Below are 22,185 nucleotides of genomic sequence, written 5' to 3' on the forward strand. Positions count from 1 at the left end.
CTTGAGCTTCTTTTGCTCAAAGCTAGCACTTTATCACTTGAGCCATAGTGCCACTTGCGGATTTTTCTTTTTATGTGGTACTGAGGAATCAACCTAGGGCTTCATGCATGCTAGGCAAGCACTCTACCACTAAGCCACTTTCCCAGTCTGAGATGTGTCTTTTATGGGTAGACTTAGACTTATCCCTTGTTTCTGTCTCTGTCTGTGCTTCCAGGCCACCTTGAGGTAATTAGCTCTACTCCTCTACCCCTTTTCCTCTCACCACATGACCAAGGCACCACAGAATGAAAACTGAAACCATGAGCATAATTTTTTCTTTTTTGTGGCAGTGCTAGGGTTTGAACTCAGGGCCTGGGTACTGTCTCTTAGCTTTCTTGCTCACAGCTGGTACTCTACCACTTGAGCCATGCTTCTAGTTCCACTTGACTTCTAATGTTGACCCTCCCTAGGGCCTTCTCTTCTCTAGATGAGCTCATTCAGTCCCCTGGCTTTGTTTATCATGTGAATGTTATTATCTCTGAATTTCTATCTTCAGATAGAAACTCAAGGCTTAGATGTATAATTGTTTGCCTGTTTTCTCTGTCTTATTGTTGGTGACAGGTATCTCAAACTCATGTGCTTACCAGAGCACTTGAGTATGCAAATGGTTGACTTCCTCCACATTTCATTGTTGTAAATGGCAGCACCATCTGCCCAGATGCTCAAGCCAGGCACCCGGGAGTCACACTTCACTCAGTCTCGCAGCAAATTCTACTGATTCAGAGTCCATCTTCTTTCCATCTCCCTAGCTGCCAGCCTAGTTCTCTGGTCTATTACAGAAGCCTCCCCAGCTAGTCTGTTTTCACCGGTGTACTTCATCTACAGCCTTGTAAATAAATATCTGGACTTAATTTTCATCACTCAAGGTGCTCTGACTACACGGAGTTCCTCTCCTTTCTTAGGCCACTGTACTCCTGGAATGCTCTTTCCTCCTCCCATGTCTTTGGCAGGTGTGCTACTAGGCACAGATGTTGGTGCTCAAGGAAAGTGAAGAGTGGGTTTGTGGGATTTCCACCTTAGGGACAGTTACATTCAAATGCAGAGAACTTCCTATTCCTGGAGAGGCCTGAATGTAAGAGCAAGTTTAGCAATGCTTATATACTTACTGAACACTTCCCATGCCAGACCTGATCTATATGCTCACATATGTTACCACAAGAGATTCTCATAACCACAACCTTGGACTGGCTCTCTTCCAACTGTTTTATATATAGGAAAACCACAAAGCAGAATGCTTTAAGCTTCAGCAGTGGCCCATAAGGAGGAGAGCAATGGAAGCACCTGTGGAGCTCTTAAGCAGATGCTTTAGAAAAGGACAAAGGAACTCACCCAAGAGTCCAAATGTACACACACTCATAGTGATGGTGAGGATGAATCAATGGTGGGGATTCAAATTATTTTCTACTGCCACATCCCCCATTTATTCATGATTAGCTCTCTCTTATGATATCGCTATCACTGATGCATTAAAAAATGCATAAGACACCCAATAACTGTTAATATGAATGCATTTTGTATGTGATTAGTAAGAGTAGTACAGATACCAACGATGCAAAAGCATGCTTTTAATTCCAGCAGAGGCTGAAGCAAGAGCAGAGTTTAAGGCTAGCCTGGGCTATACAGCAATATCTTATCTTAAAAAAAGTACAGAATGATAGAATTGGATAAAGTGGGACTTAGCCAAAGTAAAAATAGAACTTTACCAAATGCAATATAAACTGTGATTCCCACTGACAGCATCAGCAATGGAAAATATTAGAAATGAAAATTCTCAGACTCTACAAGCAAGACCAAACTGTAACAAGGACATGGTAATCTGTGTGTCAATAGGTCTGAAAGGTGGTTAAGGATAAACATTAAAGATTGTGAACCACAGCTCCAAAGAAACTTCAATCCAGTGGTTTTGTATCATAATGGAGAATAAGAATTATTTGGGAAACTTAAAAAAAAAAATCCCATCTGGGCCAAGTGGTTCATACCTGTAATCCTAGCTACTCAGGATGCTGCGATCTGAGGATCACAGTTCAAAGCCAGCTCTGGCAAAAAAGTCTATGAGACTCTTATCCCCAATAAACGACTCAGAAAAAGGTGGAAGTAGTGCCATGGCTCAAGTGTGAGAGCACTAGCCTTGAGCACAAACAGGCTCAATCATCAGATCTCGGCCTCTTGAGTAGCTAGGACAGTAGGTGGGGGCTACCAGTGCTGGTCAGCTATGTTTGAATATTTTTAGTAAGTGCATATAATAACTATTCAAATTAATTAATTTTCAAGTTACCTTAAGGGCAAAAAGAACCACTGCTTCAGAGAGAAGCAAAATAAAGAGTTGATAGATAAGAAGCTGAGCAGTGAAACTGAACATGAGGGAATGGGGCAAGAAAGCGACCTGGCAAAAAAAGATAATCTTCCTTCCAGTTCCTAAGTGATGTTAGATGAACTCAGACCCAAACCAGAAAACTCAATTTATCCACATTCAGCTTTATTCTGAATTAAACATCTATCAATTATGTACACCAAAAGTGTAGAAAAAATTAAAGGAGCCATTCAAAAAAGTTCTCTGGCAAGTGGGAGAAAGGACATGAGGTTAGGAAACCTGTTTAGGGAAGGAGATAGTATCCAGGTCATGGATGCCATTTCTGTCAATGATTCGAACACTGAAGGTTGGCAGATTCAAGATGAAGCGCTTCTGGAGCTGTAGAGACATGAGGGAAATCAGTCAACACATGATTTCTGAGCAAGCTCTGTTCTGGGCACAGTAAAAATCATTGCTTTTGTGGAACTGAATTCCATTAGGGGCAGTTGGAACCAAGTCACTGAGGAATGTCCAAATAGTAAGTAGTGGCTGGCTCATAGACACTGAGCAGGACCTGGGAGATGCAGTTGGGAGCCTGTCTCTTGTCAAGTCAGCTGACCAGAAAAGAAAGAATCCAATGTTATGTCCATAGTCTGCTACCAGTCAGTCTGGTATTTCTCTTGAAATGTCTCCAGGTAGAGAATGATTTAGAACGAGTGCTAGACCAAAGCAGTACATTACTAGGTCTCAACTCTGCTCCAGACACCTACCCACACTAGAGTGAGTAGTTAGTGTGAGTATGTTTATGTGAAGGTAGGAAGGATATCATTACAACAGTTATTGGAACAAGCTCTGCTGTGTCTCTTCCAGAAGTCTGGGCTGAGGCTGCCCCAAAGGAGCAATCTATATGCATGGAAGCAGAAAGTAGAGCTTTGATGTCTTCATTTCTGTGGATACCCTTCCTGGACACCTTACTGACACAAACACAATCCTGGTTCCCTCAGGAACCTATCCTGGAAAAAGCCACCTCCCAAGACTTAAGCCCTCCTCCACTTCATGTCTCCATATCCTTTGCAGCTGAGGTTAGCGCAGAAACTGCCCATCCATTTCCAGAATCCTTTCTGATGGAAGACTCTTGTGTCCAGAACCAAGGTCCAAAATTTAAAAAAGGTAACAATAAGGAAATAAAATTTAAAAATTACTATCTTCATGATCATGGGGAATAAAGCTCTCAAGAGCATTTGATATTTCAGTAACTTCTTCCTGGCCAGCCCCTGTAATAGCTAGGGCTAACTGGCCCCTCAGTTGAGTGGATAAGACAACCAAATACATGAGCTAGTTCTGTCTGCTTTAGAAAAGGGATTTATGGGCTGGGGATATGGCCTAGTGGCAAGAGTGCCTGCCTCATATACATGAGGCCCTGGGTTCGATTCCCCAGCACCACATATACAGAAAATGGCCAGAAGTGGCGCTGTGGCTCAAGTGGCAGAGTGCTAGCCTTGAGCAAAAAAGAAGCCAGGGACAGTGCTCAGGCCCTGAGTCCAAGCCCCAGGACTGGCAAAAAAAAAAAAAGAAAAAAAGAAAAGGGATTTATACATATGAAGAAGTGAGAGGGATATTGTGGTCTAAAAAAGATGGCTTGTATAAGAGGCAAAAACTACATTATTGCCAGGGCTCTAATCTTCCTATTCTCTCACTAGACCATGACTTCAAGTTCATCTTTAGGCCAATGGAGAACAATGAAAAAGTCTAATGGAGTTACTTTCTGCCACTTCATCCTTACATTTATATCCAATCTTAAATTCTTATTAGTAATGGAAAAGTTGTCCTATGCTTTTTTGCTAAAGGCTAGCACTCTACCACTTGAGCCAGTGCCATTTCCAGCCTTTTCTGTTTATGTGGTACTGAGGGCTTCATGCAGGCTAGGCAAACACTCTACCACTAAGTTATATTCTCAGCCCAAGATGCCCAATACTTCTGTCCAAAGCTTCCTTTTGCTTTCTACAGCTTCCTGAATGCTTGAGGAAGGGCTATCTCCAGACGACAAGGGCTTATGCACTCTTGAGTGAGTATACAATAGCGTATTTACTAGAGGCATCAGAACAGAGCAGATATAAAGTTTAGGACAACAGCTCTTACAGTAAGTATTGACCCCAATTTTTATCTATAGCAAAATCACTTGGGGCTGCCAGTTAAAATAGAGATTCTCAGATTCTACCCCTGGATAGTAGAATCAGAACTGGAGGCAGAGATGAAGGACAGTAAAATCTGCTTTTTAAACAAATTCTCCAGATGATTCTAATACACACTGAATTTTTAGAACCACTAGTCTGTCTGGATAAACCATAAAGAAAGGTAATTAAATTATAAAGTAGACATTGATGAGCAGATGACCCATGAGAAATAAGTCTGCTACCCACACTGAACTCCATCCCTAGTAGCAACTTCACATCTGGTCAGTGGGTATTTATTACACCTTCTGGCAAGGACTAGAAAAAAAGCAACCAGGGAAAAGGAACACTGGCAAACAGAGAGAAAAAAACATTCCTTTCCTTTCAGGGTCCCACGGGAGCTACTTACCTCCTCCAGACATTTCCTAAGAAGCTCCAATGCCCTTTCACGGGTGATAGCTGAAAAGAGAACAGGGAAGCCAAGTACTCAAGGTGCTGTCATTAAATGCAATGTTGGCAGCTTTTGATTAAATTTCAAATTCCTTCAGATCCAAGTGCCACACAAACAAAAAAAGGCAAAAAATGTTTAGCCTTTAAGCCTGCACTAAACTCATTCCATATGCAATGGAGGTTGCCCCAGACCAGTACTCCAGCAGCCATGAGCCATTGCAAATTGATTTGCTACAGAGAGGGGTAAGCATGATGGAATTCTGCCTCCCCTGGCCGGAGCTGCCTGATGAAGTCCAGTGGTCTGCCTCTTTTTCATAGCCCACCTTCCACCCTACTGCCCTTTAGTCCATGGCTAAAATCAATTTCATCTGTCCCAGTCAGCTGCAAATCAGGGACTGGGAGGACAGGGCCAGGGTTTCAGCCTCACTCTTCCAGCTAGGTCTCAATCTAACAACAGGAAGAGAATTTGGCAGATGAAACTGAACCTCTTCTAAAACAGGACCCAAAGGAATTGTCTGTGAGCACAGCAAGCTGGGTCAACACAGAAAGCATTTAGGCTTCAGGATCCTTGGTAGTTATTTTGGAGGACAAAGTAGCAGCTATATTACTGGCAGGTGCCAAATCAAGACATAATCATTGGAGGCAACACTAATTCTTTTCAGGATGTGGCCTAAAGCTCTAAAATGACTGAAGTCAAGCAAAAGGGTAGCACAAGAAAGGAAGGAATATGACAGATTCTTATGATACTGACAGAGGCAAATGGAATATAAAGAGAGAAGTGATTATCTGTGGTGCATCTACATTCTGTAAAAATCTAGCAATTCTTTTTTTAAATCTAGCAATTCTAAATGCCAATTGACCTTAGTGCTATGGCAGAGGTGAGGATTAGGGTCAAAAGACAGAACTTACTTCAAAAGCAGCTCTGATCTAAAACGTTGCCAAGATGACAATGGTTGAAAGGCAAAGAGATAGCTATTTCTTACAAGAGGGAGCTACCCTTAGAGGATAAGAACCAAGGCCAAGGCCCAGATTTGTGGCCCTAAAAAGCTTTGTTGTGGGCTGGGAATATGGCCTAGTGGTAGAGTGCTTGCCTTGTATTCATGAAGCTCTGGGTTCAATTCTTCAGCACCACATATATAGAAAAAGCCAGAAGTGGCAGAGTGCTAGCCTTGAGCAAAAAGAAGCCAGGGACAGTGCTCAGGTCCTGAGCTGAAGCCCTGGACTGGCAGAAAAAAAAAAAAAAAAAACACCAAAAAACGAAAATACCAAACCGTTGATGTTTAGGAGGATGGGAATGTGGCTTAGTGGTAGAGCACTTGCCTAGCATGCAAGAAGCCCTGGGTTTGATTCCTCAGTACCACATACACAGAAAAAGCAGGAAGTGGTGCTGTGGCTCAAGTGGTAGAGTGCTAGCCCTGAGCAAAAGAAGCTCAGGGACAGTGCCCAGGCCATGAGTTCAAGCCGCAGGACTGGCCAAAAAAAAAAAAGAGAGAGAGAAAAAAAGCTTTGATAGTGAAACAAAAATGCCCTCAGGCGACATCTTCAAAACCTTATACACAAAGGCTTGCTTGCTCATTCTCTATAGCTGAGATGTCAGAATTATCAACAATGAATAAAACAAAACTCTTGTAAGCTATCCAACCCTAACTTAAAACAAAACAAAACCTAGCAATATCTCATTTGGTCGACAGAAGAAGTGTTTTTTTGTGTGTGTGCTGGTACTGGGGCTTGAACTCAGGGCCTGAGCGCCATCCCTGAGCTTTTGTTTGTTTCAGGCTAGCACTCTACCACTTGAGCCACAGCTAATTGGAAATGACAGTCTCACAGACTTTCCTGCCTGGGCTGGCTTCAAATCATATTCTTCAGATCTCAGTCTCCCGAGTAGCTAGGATTACAGACGTAAGCCTGGATTCAACAAGTGTTTTTTAAGTTCCTACTGACCCACAAAAGCAGCTTCCAGAGAGGGTCCCTTTATCTACCTAAGATCCAGCCATACAATTCCCCGGGTGGACATGACTGAGAAGTGGCTAAGACAGGGATCTGCTACTGCTCCCTCCATAAGGGCTGGAACTTACTTGGTGTGTAGTATCGGTCCAGGATACTAAGAGTCAGAAAGGCACCATAGCCATGGGCTGCAAAAGGGGCCTTGGCTAAGGCTGCCAGGTAGTCCATGTAGTAGAGTGCTGGCCCCTCATGCTCATCATAGCCAGCCAGGAGGAGGTTCACATGATATGGGGTCTGCAAAGGTAAGAAATGGCAAAGAGAACATTATAGCTCTTCTCATAGCAACTAGAATACCTGGCTCTTGACAAATAAGGAAATACTAGCAACCACCAAGTAAATCACAGTGAAAATAAAACTGTATATAAGATAGAACAATGAACCTCTCCTTTATATCTGATGCAAGGCAATAAACATTTTTTTGCCTGTTTGGGGCTTGAACTCAGGGCCTGAGCACTGTCCCTGGCTTCTTTTTTGCTCAAGGCCAGCACTCTACCACTTGAGCCACAGCTCCACTTCTGGCTTTTTCTATATATGTGGTGCTGAGGAATCGAACCCAGGGCTTCATGTATATGACGCAAGCACTCTGCCACCAGGCCGTATTCCCAGCCCTAATTTTTTTTTTTTTAAACTGTAGAGAAGTTTAGAGAACTTGGAGTATGGTTATAGATAAAGGAGGCCAACTTGTTTTCTTTGAACACTTGGAGCACTGATGGTATAAGAAAAACTATTTCTTTCTTAAACTTGATGCAAAATTTTGCACTTCAAAGGCAAAGCATGGGAGCTCTTGTGTCATTGCTAACCATTAAAAGCAGCAAATATAATTCTAAATTTCTGGTCACAGACTAAAGAAAGTAGCAGCTCAAACCAAGGTATAATTTGAAAGATTCATGAACCTAGTAGTTCAGGGCTGGCCTGGGCAAAATAGTGAGGCTTGTCTCAAAAACCAAACAAAACAAAAAACCAAAGCCAAAAGAACCAACAAGTTCAGTCTGGACATTTGGACAAAACTGTCAATCAAAACTAAACTCTCTTAAGGAGAAGGATGGTAAGTCTCAAATACTTATATCACTTTTTTCTTTTTTCCAGGTGCTGGTACCAGGGCTTGAATTCACGCCCTGGACATTATCCCTTAGCTTTTTTGCTCCAGGCTGGTGCTATACCTCTTGAGCCACAGATCTACTTCGGCTTTTCAGTAGTTAACTGGAGATACGTCTCATGGCCTTTCCTACCCAGGCTGGTTTTGAACTGTGATCCTCAGAACTCAGCCTCCCGAGTAGCTAGGATTACAGGCATGAACCACTGGCAACCAGCTTAAAACTACTTTATGAGACAAATAAAAAGTTGTTGATAACTTGGATTTGTTAATGTCCTTTCTTTATAGTACCTACAAGTCTAAAAACAAGCAGAGAACCTTGACAGGTCAGCTTTCTTTGTAATCTTCAAATGGGTAATTATTCTTTCTATACCAGTGATGTTAAGTTCAGCCTGTCTGTAGTGAGCAGTGTCTTGTGCCCATCCCTATAGGTATGCCTGTATTCAATTTAACAAGACACCCTATTATGGAACATTAAGTAAATATAGCTAGCTAATGGTTCTAAAAGCAATAGTTTACACTCTTTGAACTATGATGAACATAGGCAATTGTAGCCTGAAGACACTCATGTTAGAAGAACATATGAAAGTATTTTCTGTTTACTTGGAATTCTACTAAGCCAGATGTGTGAAGGAGGAAGGGTCTGTAATGTTTCTCCAGGACTGCAGAGAACTCCTAATCTCCAAACAAGTTTCTGCCTCTGGCGTAAGATGGTAGACAACTTGAAAGAGTAAGATTTGCCTGGATGCTGGTGCCTCACACCTGTAATTCTAGCTACTCAGAAGGGTGAGATCTGGGGATTGTGGTTCAAAGCCAGCCTGGTAGGAAAGTCCAAGATAGTCTTATCTTTAATCATCAAGAAACTAGAAGTAGAACTGTGGTCTAAGTAAAGCATCAGCCTTAAGCAAAAAAGTTAAGGGGGACTAGGAATGTGGCTCAGTGGTGGAGTGCTTGCCTAGCATGCATGAAGTCCCAGGTTTGATTCCTCAGTACCATATAAACAGAAATGGCTGGAAGGGATGCTGTGGTTCAAGTGGTAGAGTGCTACCTTGAGCAAAAGAAGCTCAGGGAAAGTGCCCAGGCCCTGAGTTCAAGTTCCAGAGTTGGCAAAAAAAAAAAAAAAAAAAGCTAAGAGACAGAGCCCCATTACTCACACACACACTCACTCACTCACTCTCTCTCTCTCTCTCTCTCTCTGGGGGAGAGAACAAGAGGGAGTGGATTAGTAGCAAAGGTTTCTAACAGGCTTTTTCTCCCCTCAGAGAAATGCTAATATAGTTTCTGACCAATCACAAATAAATCCATCATTTTGCTGAGAGGATAACTTGACTCCTCCCCACTCACTGGCCAGAACACCCATTGCATGAATAACTAAAACATTTTTGCCACGTTACAATGACTATATCATCTACCTAGTCACTACAGAGGTCTTAATCAGCAGAACTCAAATGCATTCTATTTCTAATAAGGATCCTGTCCATGCTATTGAGATGAACTAATGTTTAGAACAATTAATGTTACTTAAAAGTCACTATCAAGGGCTGGGAATATGGCCTAGTGGTAGGGTGCTTGCCTTGTATACATAAAGCCCCGGGTTTGATTCCTCAGTACCATATATACAGCAAATGCCAAAGTGGTGCTGTGGCTCAAGTGGCAGAGTGGTAGCCTTGAGCACCAGGGACAGTGCGCAGGCCCTGAATTCAAGCCAGCACTGGTGGCTCATGCCTGTAATCCTAGCTACTCAGCAGGCTGAGATCTGAGGATCACAGTTCAAAGCTAGCCCAGGCAGGACCAAGAAACTCTTGGAAGTGGTGCTGTGGCTCAAAGTGATAGAGAGCTAGCCTTGAGCTCAAGAGCTCGGGGACAGCACCCAGGCCCTGAGTTTAAATTCCATGACAGATAAAAAAAAAGTCACTATAAACTACAACTCGTGATATAGAAGATAATTCACAAATACTGTGTGACTTCAAATTACTAACTTTTCCATGTGCAAGATGCTTAAGCATAAATGGTGTTATCTAGACTAATTAAATCAATATATCTATGTAACAATTTGCAGTTTTCTGAAATTCTTCTGACAATACTCCATCGAAGACCTCTGACTTTTTGTTATTCTCTTGCTCCTCTACTAACTGTAGCATTCAAAGCCATAGTCACAAAGCCATAATCACAGGTATCTTCATTTATCTATCTATCCTAGATTTATTAAATGTTTTCCTAGAACCAGATAAATTCTAAGCCATCCAATTTTGTATTCTTACAGCATAAACACATGTACCTACTTGTGATGTGTTCAAGGAAAAACAGTATACATAAAACACATCTCATCCAATACTTATGCGAATAATAAACTTGATGAAGGCTGTATTTAGCTTGTTCAGTGATTAAACAAGCATATAGTATGTGCTCAATAAATGAGTACATCAGAGAGCATTACCCATGTTTGAATACAAAACCTAATGTCTATCAGAAGATAAAGAGAACCACTAACAATGCAGAAAGTGGTAGGTCCTATTCTTTTAGTACTAGTTCAAATTTAAGACAACTACCATTTCTATGAATGTACATATTTGTTGCTTAACTATCACTTGTTTCTTTCAACTTCCATTTAGACTGGAGTTGCTAAGCAGATAAAAGCTTAGAATGCAGGTTAGGCATTAAAAAATAAATCAAGAAAAGGCCAATAACATAAATAAATATTTTTGGAACAGCAAGGATACGAAACAAAGAGCTACATTGGAGTCTGAATTATGACTCTACTACCTTAAGCATTACTTCTGAAAAGTTATCACTCTTCTAAATTTTAGTATTCTAATCTAAAATAAGGATAATGCCTATGAAAAAAAGGGGTATAGTGAAATTCACAGACAACCCTATAAATGCTAAGTATATAACCTAAAATATTGCAAAGACCCAATAAATGCAACTATTATAAGTAGGGAAATAAAACAATCTATTAAATAAACAGTGCAAGTAACTGGGAAAAGCTAACTACCACTGACAACTGATATAAGACAAACTCTTTTTGTGCTTGTTGTGGGGCTTGAACTCAGGGCCTGTACGCCATCCCTGAGCTTTTCTGCTCAAGGCTAGAGCCTGAGCCACAGCTCCATTTCTGGCTGTTTAATAGTACTTAATTGGTGATGAGGTTCTCACAGACTTTCCTGGTAGGTTCTCAAAAGTTTCCAAGTGGGGCTGGGGATATGGCCTAGTGGCAAGAGCGCTTGTCTCGTATACTTGAAGCCCTGAGTTCGATTCCCCAGCACCACATATACAGAAAATGGCCAGGAGTGGCGCTGTGACTCAAGTGGCAGAGTGTTAGCCTTGAGCAAAAAGAAGCCAGGGACAGTGCTCAGGCCCTGAGTCCAAGGCCCAGGACTGGCAAAAAAAAAAAAAAAAAAAAAAAGTTTCCAAGTGGCTTCAAACTGCAATCCTCAGATGAATTTTGTGCTGGTAGTGAGCCTGAACTCAGGGCCTGGGAGCTGTTCCTGAACTTTTTCGCTCAAGGCTGGTGCTCTACCACTTGAACTACATTTCTACTTCCAAGTATGTGTACGAGGAATTAGACAAATGTATGTTTCCTCCTTTATCAAGTACAGAACATTTGATTCTTTATAAAGTGAAGAGCTTTAGGTCATCTTTGGATTTAAATAAGTGTACGTAAAGTACATAATATAATGTGTTATACATAATCATAATATAGACTTGCTAATGCCACCACTTCTAAGATTTGGTTACATTGTTAATAGATTTGACTAGATAGTAGGATCAAGATGTTACCACAGGGCTGGGGATATGGCCTAGTGGCAAGAGAGCTAGCCTCGTATACATGAGGCCCTGGGTTCGAGTCCCCAGCACCACATATACAGAAAACGGCCAGAAGTGGTACTGTGGCTCAAGTGGCAGAGTGCTAGCCTTGAGCAAAAGGAAGCCAGGGACAGTGCTCAGGCCCTGAGTCCAAGGCCCAGGACTGGCCAAAAAAAAAAAAAAGATGTTACCACAGAAAGTTGCCACTTTTTTTTTTTTTTTTGCCAGTCCTGGGGCTTGAACTCAGGGCCTGAGCACTGTCTCTGGCTTCATTTTGCTCAAGGTTAGCACTCTGCCAACTTGAGTCACAGCGCCACTTCTGGTTTTTTCTATATATGTGGTGCTGAGGTACCAAACCTACTGCTTCATGTATATGAAGCAAGCACTCTTGCCACTAGGCCATATTCTCAGCCCCCAAGTTGCCACCTTTATATGGTTGCCAAAGGAGTAAAACTTAAGCTGGGCTAGTAGTCAATAAAATAAGCGTATTTCTTATGTACTTCTTCCTGAGACTGAAACGGACAACTATCTCTGTGTCTCTGAGCCCTGCAGAGCTGAGGCACATATAGCACATGGCACACACAGAAACTTTCCTTTAAGTTGGATGGAACACTTCCCATGTCCAATGCATGTGCACACAATTTCTTCTATATTTCTTCTACTATGAAAAAGAAACAGCGTAGTGATTAAGAAGAGAGTGACATTCCATAAATTTTACAGCTAAAGAAACAGTTGTGACAAATACACTGAAACAACAAAATCAGCGACGAGAGTCTGGGCGGTGACAAGCAGCGGTGTGACATCTGGCGGAAACCAAAGTCACAGCAAGGGGGAGAGAGGTGGGCGTGAGGAAGCATCCTGCCGAGCGTGGACACGGAAAAGGAGAGGAATTGACAGTCTTCTTTTGGAGCCAGGCCAGCCTTTGCCACCTCTAATTGAATGGGACGACATCACTATGAGGGAAGTGCCTTGAAGAATGGTGCAGTATCTTAAGCACTGTGCCATACCTTGGAATGCCAAGCAGTATGGAAGGCATAATTGCCATTCCTGTGGGAGGAGACGCAGAACCAGCAACAGGACAACTGAGTTTGTCTAGAGATAACTTTTAATAAAACAGACTGGATTTTGAAACAAATAGCATGCAGTGCCCCCCCCCCCCTTTTGTGGTGCTGGAAACTGAACCAAGGGCCTTGTGTATGCGAAGTGCATGCTTTACCAACTGAGCTATAACCCCAGGCCTGAACCTATTTCTTTTTTTGTTTTGCCAGTCCTGGGGCTTGGACTCAGGGCCCGAGCACTGTCCCTGCCTGCTTTTTTGCTCAATGCTAGCACTCTGCCAACTTGAGCCACAGCGCCACTTCTGGCCATTTCCTATATATGTGGTGCCGAGCAATCAAAACCCCAGGGCTTCATGTATATGAGGCAAGCACTCTACCAGTAGGCTATATTCCCAGCCCCCCCTATTTCTTTTTGTCTAGCTGATTGTCAAAACTGCCTAAGATTCCATTTTGGCATTGAGAATACTCTACAAAAATGCAGTTTATAGAACTAGGCAGATCTATGAATTCAACTAGTTTATCTAGCATTCCTCTTACACATGTGAAGAATAAAGTTCAAAGAGGAGATAGTGACTTGTGCTAAATGACACATGTAATTAAAATCGGAATCCGATCCAGAATTCAAGCTTTCCAACTGCAAATCTTGTGTGCTTTTCCAGGAAATCATGCTGCCTCCACAAAATGGAAATTAGTGTAAAAATGATTCAATATGTAAATGTCACTTTCACACTCAAGTATTTCAGAATGTACTATTTTGAACACCACCACATCTATTGTTCTCTGTTTCACTTATCACATCATATATGACCAATAATACTTTAGGCTTTAAACAGGCAAGCTTAATGTCACAATTATAACTCTTCTACAGGGTCTAAATCTCTGTAATACAGGCAGTACACATGTATACATGTGATGATAAATATCAAGACTTTAAATGCTCTTTTTAAACCTTACTAATAAATGAGTGAATTATTTTCCCATACTGGTGCTATGTATTCTCAATCAGGAACTTGTTTGTCTTTTTTTATATTAACCGACAGGATTTAGTTGCTTAGGTTCATTTTGGTGGTATAACTTTAAAAAGTCCAATTTTATAATTTAAATTAAAGAAAGATGGGGCTGGGAATATGGCCTAGTGGCAAGAGTGCTTGCCTTGTATACATAAAGCCCTAGGTTCGATTCCTCAGCACCACATATATAGAAAAGGCCAGAAGTGGCACTGTGGCTCAAGTTGGCAGAGTACTAGCCTTGAGCAAAAAGAAGGCAGGGAAAGTGCTCAGGCCCTGAGTTCAAGCCCCAGGACTGGCAAAAAAAAAGAAAAGAAAGAAAGATTTGGTACCTGAAAAAAATTCACTAACACTTTAAAATTCTACAACCTCCAATTATTGTGACCTAAGTACATTTTAGCTCAAAAACATGGTTATGTGGATAAGAAAAGGGACGAGGGAAAACTATAAAGCCAAAAAAATAAAGAGTAATTTATACCCTGAATTTAATCCTCTTGGATATATTCTTTTTAAAGAAAACTTGTGCAGGTTCAATCTCTTCTGGCTTTTAGAATAAAAGCATACAATTTATAAAAGGATTCAACCAAATCCTACAAGAATTTCCTAGGATTACCAGAGAGCATAATTATGAAACAGGCAAATGCTCCAACCAGCTTCATTTCTGCATTTGCAATATGAATAAATTCAATAAATGTTTAGTTAGCATTTGCTGTGGGAGCAGCATTTTGCTAGGAGATGAAGATGAGGCCCGGATCTGGAAGAAGCTCCAAGAGAGACGTGGGTGGGCAGAAAGGACCAGAAAGAGGAAACAGCAGATATGAAAGTAAAGAAACAGGGAGGAGCATGATGGTTTGGGTAATGAAGGAATTTAGGACACATACCATAGAAGAACTGGAATGGTACTTACTACCTTTGGCATCCTAGACTAAACAAATCGACTCCAGTATATAAACCACTGAGGAGCCAATGAAAATTGCTGCTTCCATATCTCTCTGCCCATTCAAGCCTCTTTTTATGTCCTTCACTGGTCCCAGCACTTTTTTTTTCTCTTAAGTATAAGATTTATAGACAGGAAACACAAATTGTCATCTTAAGATAGTAATTATAGTTGTATGGATAATAAACTAGGATGAGACTGAAAGGACAGAGGACAATTCAGTAATACAGATGGGCGATAACGAGGGCCAAATTGTGGCAAAAGTGGAAGGGGATGGAAGAGGAGATACAAAATATAATGCATTTAGAAGGCAGAACTGAACAACTAGTGTAACATAAAAGGGAAGGCAAAAAGGTGTTGAGAAGACTTTCAAGAACCTAACCCAGTTAGGTTGGCCAACATTGTGAACTGGAACAACAAATATTGGCAGGGATGTGGGGAAAAAGGAACCCTACTGCACTGTTGGTGGGAATGTAAACTAACACAACCACTCTGGACAGCAGTCTGGAGGTTCCTCAAAAAATTAAACACAGGGTTGGGGATATGGCCTAGTGGCAAGAGTGCCTCGTATACATTTGGCCCTGGGTTCAATTCCCCAGCACCACATATACAGAAAATGGCCAGAAGTGGTGCTGTGGCTCAAGTGGCAGAGTGCTAGCCTTGAGCAAAAAAGAAGACAGGGACAGTGCTCAGGCCCTGAGTCCAAGCCAGGACTGGCCAAAAAAAATAAATAAATAAAAAATAAAATAAACAGAGACTTTCCCTATGATTCAGCCATACCACTCCTAGGCATTTACCCTGAACATTATGAGCCAGTATAGGATAAGGACACATGTTCATTGTTGCACTATTCACAATAGCCAAGATATGGAAACAGCCCAGATACCCCACAATAGATAAGTAGATCCAAAAAATGTAGTACCTATATTCAATGGAATTTTACACAGCCATTAGAAAGAATAATGTCATTTGCAGGGAAATGGATGGGACTAGAACAAATCATGTTAAGTGAGGTAAGCCAAGATCCAGAGAGACAAATGGTGCATGTTCTCTCTGATGTGTGGAAGCTAGATCCAAAACATACTGGAAGATGACAAATTATACAGGATTCTAGATACTCACATAAAGTGAGACCAAAAGAGGATACTCTTTTGAGGAGTAGAGGAAAGAATCACAAAGGCGCAATGCCTAAGTGTCTCTTCATATTTATATAATATTCAAACTGAAATGAACTCCCAAGATATGGAAAACAAGACTTAAAAAAAATTTTTTTTCATGGTTCTGTCTTCTTTACCTTATAAACAGTGTATACACATGAAATCTTTGGGAGTGTGGGAGGGAGGGCACAAAAATCAAGGGGAAAGGGTGAAAAAGTGCAGCAGTAGAGCTCACTGGACATTGATGAAAGTGAACTATACAACTTGTGGGTGCAGACAGGAGAAAGGGACTGGGAGAAAGTGAGGGAACAGATGACACTGTCCAAAAGAAAATGTACTCATTACCTGATTCTTGTAAACGCAACCCCTCTATATATCACTTCTATAATAACAATAAATTAAAAAAAGAGAAATGTGAAAGAGCTAAATTTGGACCAAGAATTTTTTGTTGTTGTTGTTGGCTGTGAGCTTGAACTCAGGGCCTGGGTGCTGTCCTTGAGTTCTTTTGCTCAAGGCTAGTGCTCTATCACTTTGAACCACAGCACCACTTCCAGTTTTATTCTGGTGGTTAATTGGAGAAAAGAATCGAATGGACTTCCCTGCCTGGGCTGGCTTTGCACTGCTATCCTCAGACCTCAGCCTTCAGAGTAGCTAGGATTACAGGCCTGACCTTAAAGAGCTGTTCCAATGCAGCTGGAAAGAGAAAACAGAGTAGAGTCAAAAGTCAGCGAGACTCAGTGAAGATGCAGCCAGTCTGGTGGGTTTTTTTTTTGACATGAACGTAACTATCTCACTCATACATGGTAGACAATTCCAATAGAACACATGGGAGAGGTATATGTAAGTTGCTGTAACAGTGAAAGAAGTTAAAAGTGGGGGCTGGGGATATAGCCTAGTGGCAAGAGTGCCTGCCTCGGATACACGAGGCCCTAGGTTCGATTCCCCAGCACCACATATACAGAAAAAAAAACGGCCAGAAGCGGCGCTGTGGCTCAAGTGGCAGAGTGCTAGCCTTGAGCAGGAAGATGCCAGGGACAGTGCTCAGGCCATGAGTCCAAGGCCCAGGACTGGCCAAAAAAAAAAAAAAAGAAGTTAAGAGTGACATAAACATGGTGGAATAGGGAGGAGAAAAGTACAGAGAAAGTTTTACTGACAAATATGGAAGTAAGTGCAGTCAGCAATTAACAGCTAGCCACAAGGGGACACAGGTACATACTGGGGAGAATACTGGCAAAAGCTTAGATTCAAGAAAGAACAAGTTCCTATTATATACTAGTACCATCGGATGAAAGAAAAGGTACAGGGCTGGGGATATGGCCTAGTGGCAAGAGTGCCTGCCTCATATACATGAGGCCCTGGGTTCGATTCCCCAGCACCACATATACAGAAAATGGCCAGAAGTGGCGCTGTGGCTCAAGTGGCAGAGTGCTAGCCTTGAGCAAAAAAGAAGCCAGGGACAGTGCTCAGGCCCTGAGTCCAAGCCCCAGGACTGGCAAAAAAAAAAAAAAAAAAAAAAAAAAAAGAAAAGGTACAGAACTAGATCTATGAATTAATGCTACGACTGAAAAGAAGTTTAAAATGACTAGAACCAGAGAGAGGCACTGGTGGCTCACACCTGTAATGCTAGCTACTCAGAAGGCTGAGATCTGAGAATAGAAGTTAAAAGCCAACTCAGGCAAGAAAGTCTGTGAGATTCTTATCTCCAATTAAGAACTAAAAAAGCCAGAAATGAAGCTGTAATAGAATGCTAGCCTTGAGCAAAAAGGCCCAGAGATACTACTCAGGCATTAGGTCTAAGTCCACAACAACAACAACAAAAAGAACAGAGACAGAATATGATACAGAGCTTTCTGAACAGGGAGATAAAAGCAACTGCTTGACTTTCTGTTCTCTCCTGCTGTAGATATATTTTTTGCAGCAATAAAAATCGATCAGATTTTTGTTTATAAATCATCATACTACATTTAGAAGGAGGCAAACAAACTTTTGACTTTTAAGAGCACAAAATGAGACCAAAGAGACATTATTCTGAAAACAAGATTAGTTTTTATTCTTTTTTTTTGCTCTCTTCTTCCTCCCTACTCCCTCTCTCAGTTCTGAGGTCAGAGGTCAAAGACTTGGGTTTGCAAGGCAGATACTCAATTACTTGAGTTCTTCACACCCAGCTTTTTTTTTTTTTTTTTGCTTTGCCTAGTTTTGAAATAGGATCTCACGTTTATGCCCAAAGCTGGCCTGGAATCTCCTATTTATGTTTCCCACATAGTTGGAATGACAGACGTGTACACACATTTTCTGTTTCTCTCTGTCTTAGACAATTCTCTGAAAGTACATTTGGTATAAATTAGTGGGAAGGATAGTATTGCTTGTCTGAGAATTATGAAGAATTAAATTTCTCACCTGTATTAAAGTGCCTGGAAAAAAAGTCTGGTAGTAGAAATTCAACAAATCTCAATTTTAAGAGCCAAAATATTCAAATATTATGTATGCTTCAATTTTAACAAGACTGGATTTTAAAGTGCCTTCTCAATTATTCCAAAATTCTTTACAAATCTTATTCTTCTAAAGCCTTCACTTAATCCCAAATTTGATTGGCTCACCTGTTAAATTATAGCCTTACGTAATTAGAAGTTTAGAGATTTAATGAGTTGAAATGCAACATGGCACAGATGCCTTATTATACCAACTAGTTAACACAGTATTTGCTTTCTACATTAATTTTACTTGCTAATCAAAAATACTGCTTTCTCCCAAATAACATCAAAATAAAATTGCTGATTATGCAATGGCAAAACCAACACCATGTTAACAAGGCCACTTGAATTCTTTATTTTCATGAGCTAGCAGTTTCCAGGGAAAATTTAAGATTCCATATACCTTTAACTCCTTAAAAAACTCAAATGCAGAAGCCATGTTTTGCTACAACCAGGAATATATTAAGTTGACAATGCAGAGCAGCCTCCTGAGAATGAATGTTGAACATTACAAGCAATCCATCTCTGATTTTGTGAGTGTGTTTGTCTTGTGGTTTGAACTCAAGGTTTGGGCACTGTCTCTGTGCTTTTGTGCTCAAGGGAAGGACTCTACCACTTGAGCCACAACTCCACTTCTGGCTTTTTAGTGGTTAACTGGAGCTAAGAGTCTCATGGGTGTTTCCTGCCTGGGCTGGTTTCCAACCATGATCCTATCTCAGCCTCCTGAGTAACTAGGATTACAGGTGTGAGCCACTGGCACCTGGCTTTATCTCTCTGATTTAATAAATAAGATGGTCTTGGAAACAAATAATAAGGACCAGGCTGGGTGCCATTATAATCCTAGCTATGCTGAAAAGTAAAAGATATGTGATATAAAGACAGAAGCTCAAAGCCAGCCTGGGCTAACAAATCCAAAGGACTATAATTATTATTATTATTATTATTATTATTATTTTTGGCCAGTCCTGGGGCTTGGACTCAGGGCCTGAGCACTCCCTGGCTTCTTTTTTGCTCAAGGCTAGCACTCTGCCACTTGAGCCACAGCGCCACTTCTGGCCATTTTCTGTATATGTGGTGCTGGGGAATTGAACCCAGGGCCTTATGTATACGAGGCAAGCACTCTTGCCACTAGGCCATATCCCCAGTCCTCCAAAGGACTATTATCTCCAGTTAATAAGTAAAAAAGATGGACGCAAAGGTGTGGTAGACCAACAGCTTTGAGCAAAAAAACTAAGCAAAAGGCTAGGTAGTCACCAGTAGCTCACACCTGTAATCCTAGCTACTCAGATCTGAAATTGCAGTTTGGTCAGGCACAAAAAAGAAGGGGGGGGGGGGGGAAAGAATAGTCTTCATAACATGGACTATACCTCCAGAGTTTCAATTTCTATGATTGTCTCCAAACTTTCAATCTTACTTATAAATGGTATATGCCATATATTGATATTTACTTTTTAATTTGGGCTTTATTTGATTAAAACTCTCTAGTTAATAACTAGACTCTAGTTAATTAGAATTTTCTATCTGTTTTAACTAATGGAATACAATACAACTTGTATGCTGTGTCTCATTAGTTAAAACAGATAAAATTAGAAGAGGCTCTGAGAACTAAAGGCCAAGCCCTAAATATCATTTGCCTACATGCTTTCATATACCCTGACGTGTGCTTCTACTTTTCCCTTTTGTTTCAGCCTTGTCTTAGCAACAACTAGTCTTTCAAGGATCAGGTAAGGCTCTGTGTTCCCAACAGCACCCTGTGTACATGGGAATCTTAGCACTTATCACTCTCCAGTGAAAGTGATTGTTTACTTTTCCAGTTCAACATCTGAAGGCACGCACCAAGCTTTGCACCTGTTTCCTCAGCCCCAAGAACAATAGCAGGCTGGAGATTTGCTAAATAAATATTAGCAGTTACAGAACATCTTGGCTATAGGAAGCCACACTATTCAAAGGCAACAGAAAAGGAAGAGAAGAATTTTGGTGGAACATTTCAGCTATTCAGGTATTATTCCTTAATCTTTTTTTTCCCCTTTCCATTGTGATTAATCTTACTTTCTATATGGTCTATACTCAAAAGATAATGGTAAATCTGAATGTTTTTTCCACTTATTACTTTAAAAATGTGCTTTGCTTTCTTGCCCTTTTTGCCTTCCCTTTTATCTTCATATACCTTTTATGAAGTAACACATTTGTGCGTAAATGAAATATACATGTACAGCTTAATGCATATGATGAATATACATGGCAGGTAGTATAGCTAATACTATTTCCCCTGAAAAGCTCTTCTTGTTGCCTACATATATCTATGTTAGGAGAGAGTAAAGAAAACCTTATAGGATTTTTTAGATCAGTCTGTAAATTCATATGGGTGATCCTACGTAGGTAAAAACAGGCACTACGATGCCAGAGTATGTGCATATTTCTGAGTATGTTTTATGGCATGTCCACATCTGTGCCTACCCAGGCCACAGAGCTGATTTAAAACAATCTTAAAAGGTGGTGTAGAGCCAGGTACTGGTGGCTCATGCCTGTAATTCTTGCTACCCACTTAGGAGGCTCAGAGCTGAGGATCACAGTTCAAAGCCAGCCCACACAGGAAAGTCTGTGAGACTCTTACCTCCAATTAACCAGCAAAAAAAAAGAGGAAAAAAAATAAAAGTGGAGCTGTAATTCAAGTGGCAGAGCTCTAGCTTGTGGCAAAAACATTCAGGGACAGAGCCCAGACTCTGAGTTCAAGCCCCAGGACCAGCAAAAAAACCCAAAACAAAGTGTAAGTCTGTACTTCTAATTGTAAACATCTTAAGAAATAAAAGCATGTTCTTACTAAGCAGATATGGTACTCTGCTACTCTAGGCTTAAATCAAACCAATTAGGAAACCACATAATTTTTTAAGATGTAAGGTCCAAAATTATACAAATTACCTATACAGCTTCATCACCATTGTGGATAGAAAAGACATTTTAAGCGAAAAGTTGGCCTTATGGGGTTGCACAATTCCAGCCATCCAATAAGCTTATTCCACTGAACCAGAATAGGGGTTCTCTCTGCTCACAGCAGGCATCCAACAGGGTAGCACATATATGCTCTTGGAGTGAGAAAGCAACACCTTCTCACATACAACCCCCTGGAGAGAGATGGGGAAGGGGAGGGGGAGGACTTTACACCTGCAAACTCCTAACTATCAGCACTAGGGTTGGGAAAAACAGCACATAATTTTTTTTAAAAAAGAGGGTAAAAAAGGTTTCTTGATGAAGCTAATAGCTTTAAACAATCTTCTCAAGCCATGTCCCTCATCTCCTTAGGAGAACAGTAAGTATAATAACTCAACAGCTACTCTGCCTTCCTAATGGACTTTACTCAAGCCCTAATGACTGCTTAAGTAAACTGCTTAAAAGGGCAGCTGTCAGAATTTTTATTCTTCTTGGTAGAAAAATACTATTAAGCACCAAGTGTTGTCATATTAATTAAGGCATCTCAACTTCAAGGCACATCTGTCTCTGGGCCTTTGGATAATCAAAATGACCACTAAAAATAGAACAGTCGTATCTCCAGTGGGGCAAACCTGAGCCACCCTGATCCTAGGAGACTCCTCTGAGATGTGACCTGGGATACACATGTGTTTTGCAGCACCACTGAATATCAACCCGAATGCAGCCTTATGTTTTCAGTTTTTACTTCATGTCCCACTGAGGTTAGGAGGCAC

At 41.0% G+C, this 22,185-nt stretch overlaps 1 protein-coding gene across 1 annotated transcript in view; it reads right to left on the reverse strand.

Annotated features, from left to right (window-relative positions):
* Positions 1 to 2,494: 2,494 nt before the first annotated feature.
* Psmb2 (proteasome 20S subunit beta 2) overlaps positions 2,495 to 22,185 on the reverse strand; it is a 37,481-nt gene continuing 17,790 nt past the window's right edge. Inside the window, exons 4-6 of the mRNA XM_048350870.1 lie at positions 7,026 to 7,188; positions 4,910 to 4,959; positions 2,495 to 2,728 (exon numbers count right to left, since the gene is read on the reverse strand). Coding sequence (XP_048206827.1) covers positions 2,621 to 2,728; positions 4,910 to 4,959; positions 7,026 to 7,188 — 321 coding nt within the window. The 3' untranslated portion in view covers positions 2,495 to 2,620. The remainder of the gene's footprint in view (positions 2,729 to 4,909; positions 4,960 to 7,025; positions 7,189 to 22,185) is intronic.

The sequence above is a fragment of the Perognathus longimembris genome, chromosome 7 (assembly GCF_023159225.1).
Source record: "Perognathus longimembris pacificus isolate PPM17 chromosome 7, ASM2315922v1, whole genome shotgun sequence".
Classification (NCBI taxonomy): domain Eukaryota; kingdom Metazoa; phylum Chordata; class Mammalia; order Rodentia; family Heteromyidae; genus Perognathus; species Perognathus longimembris.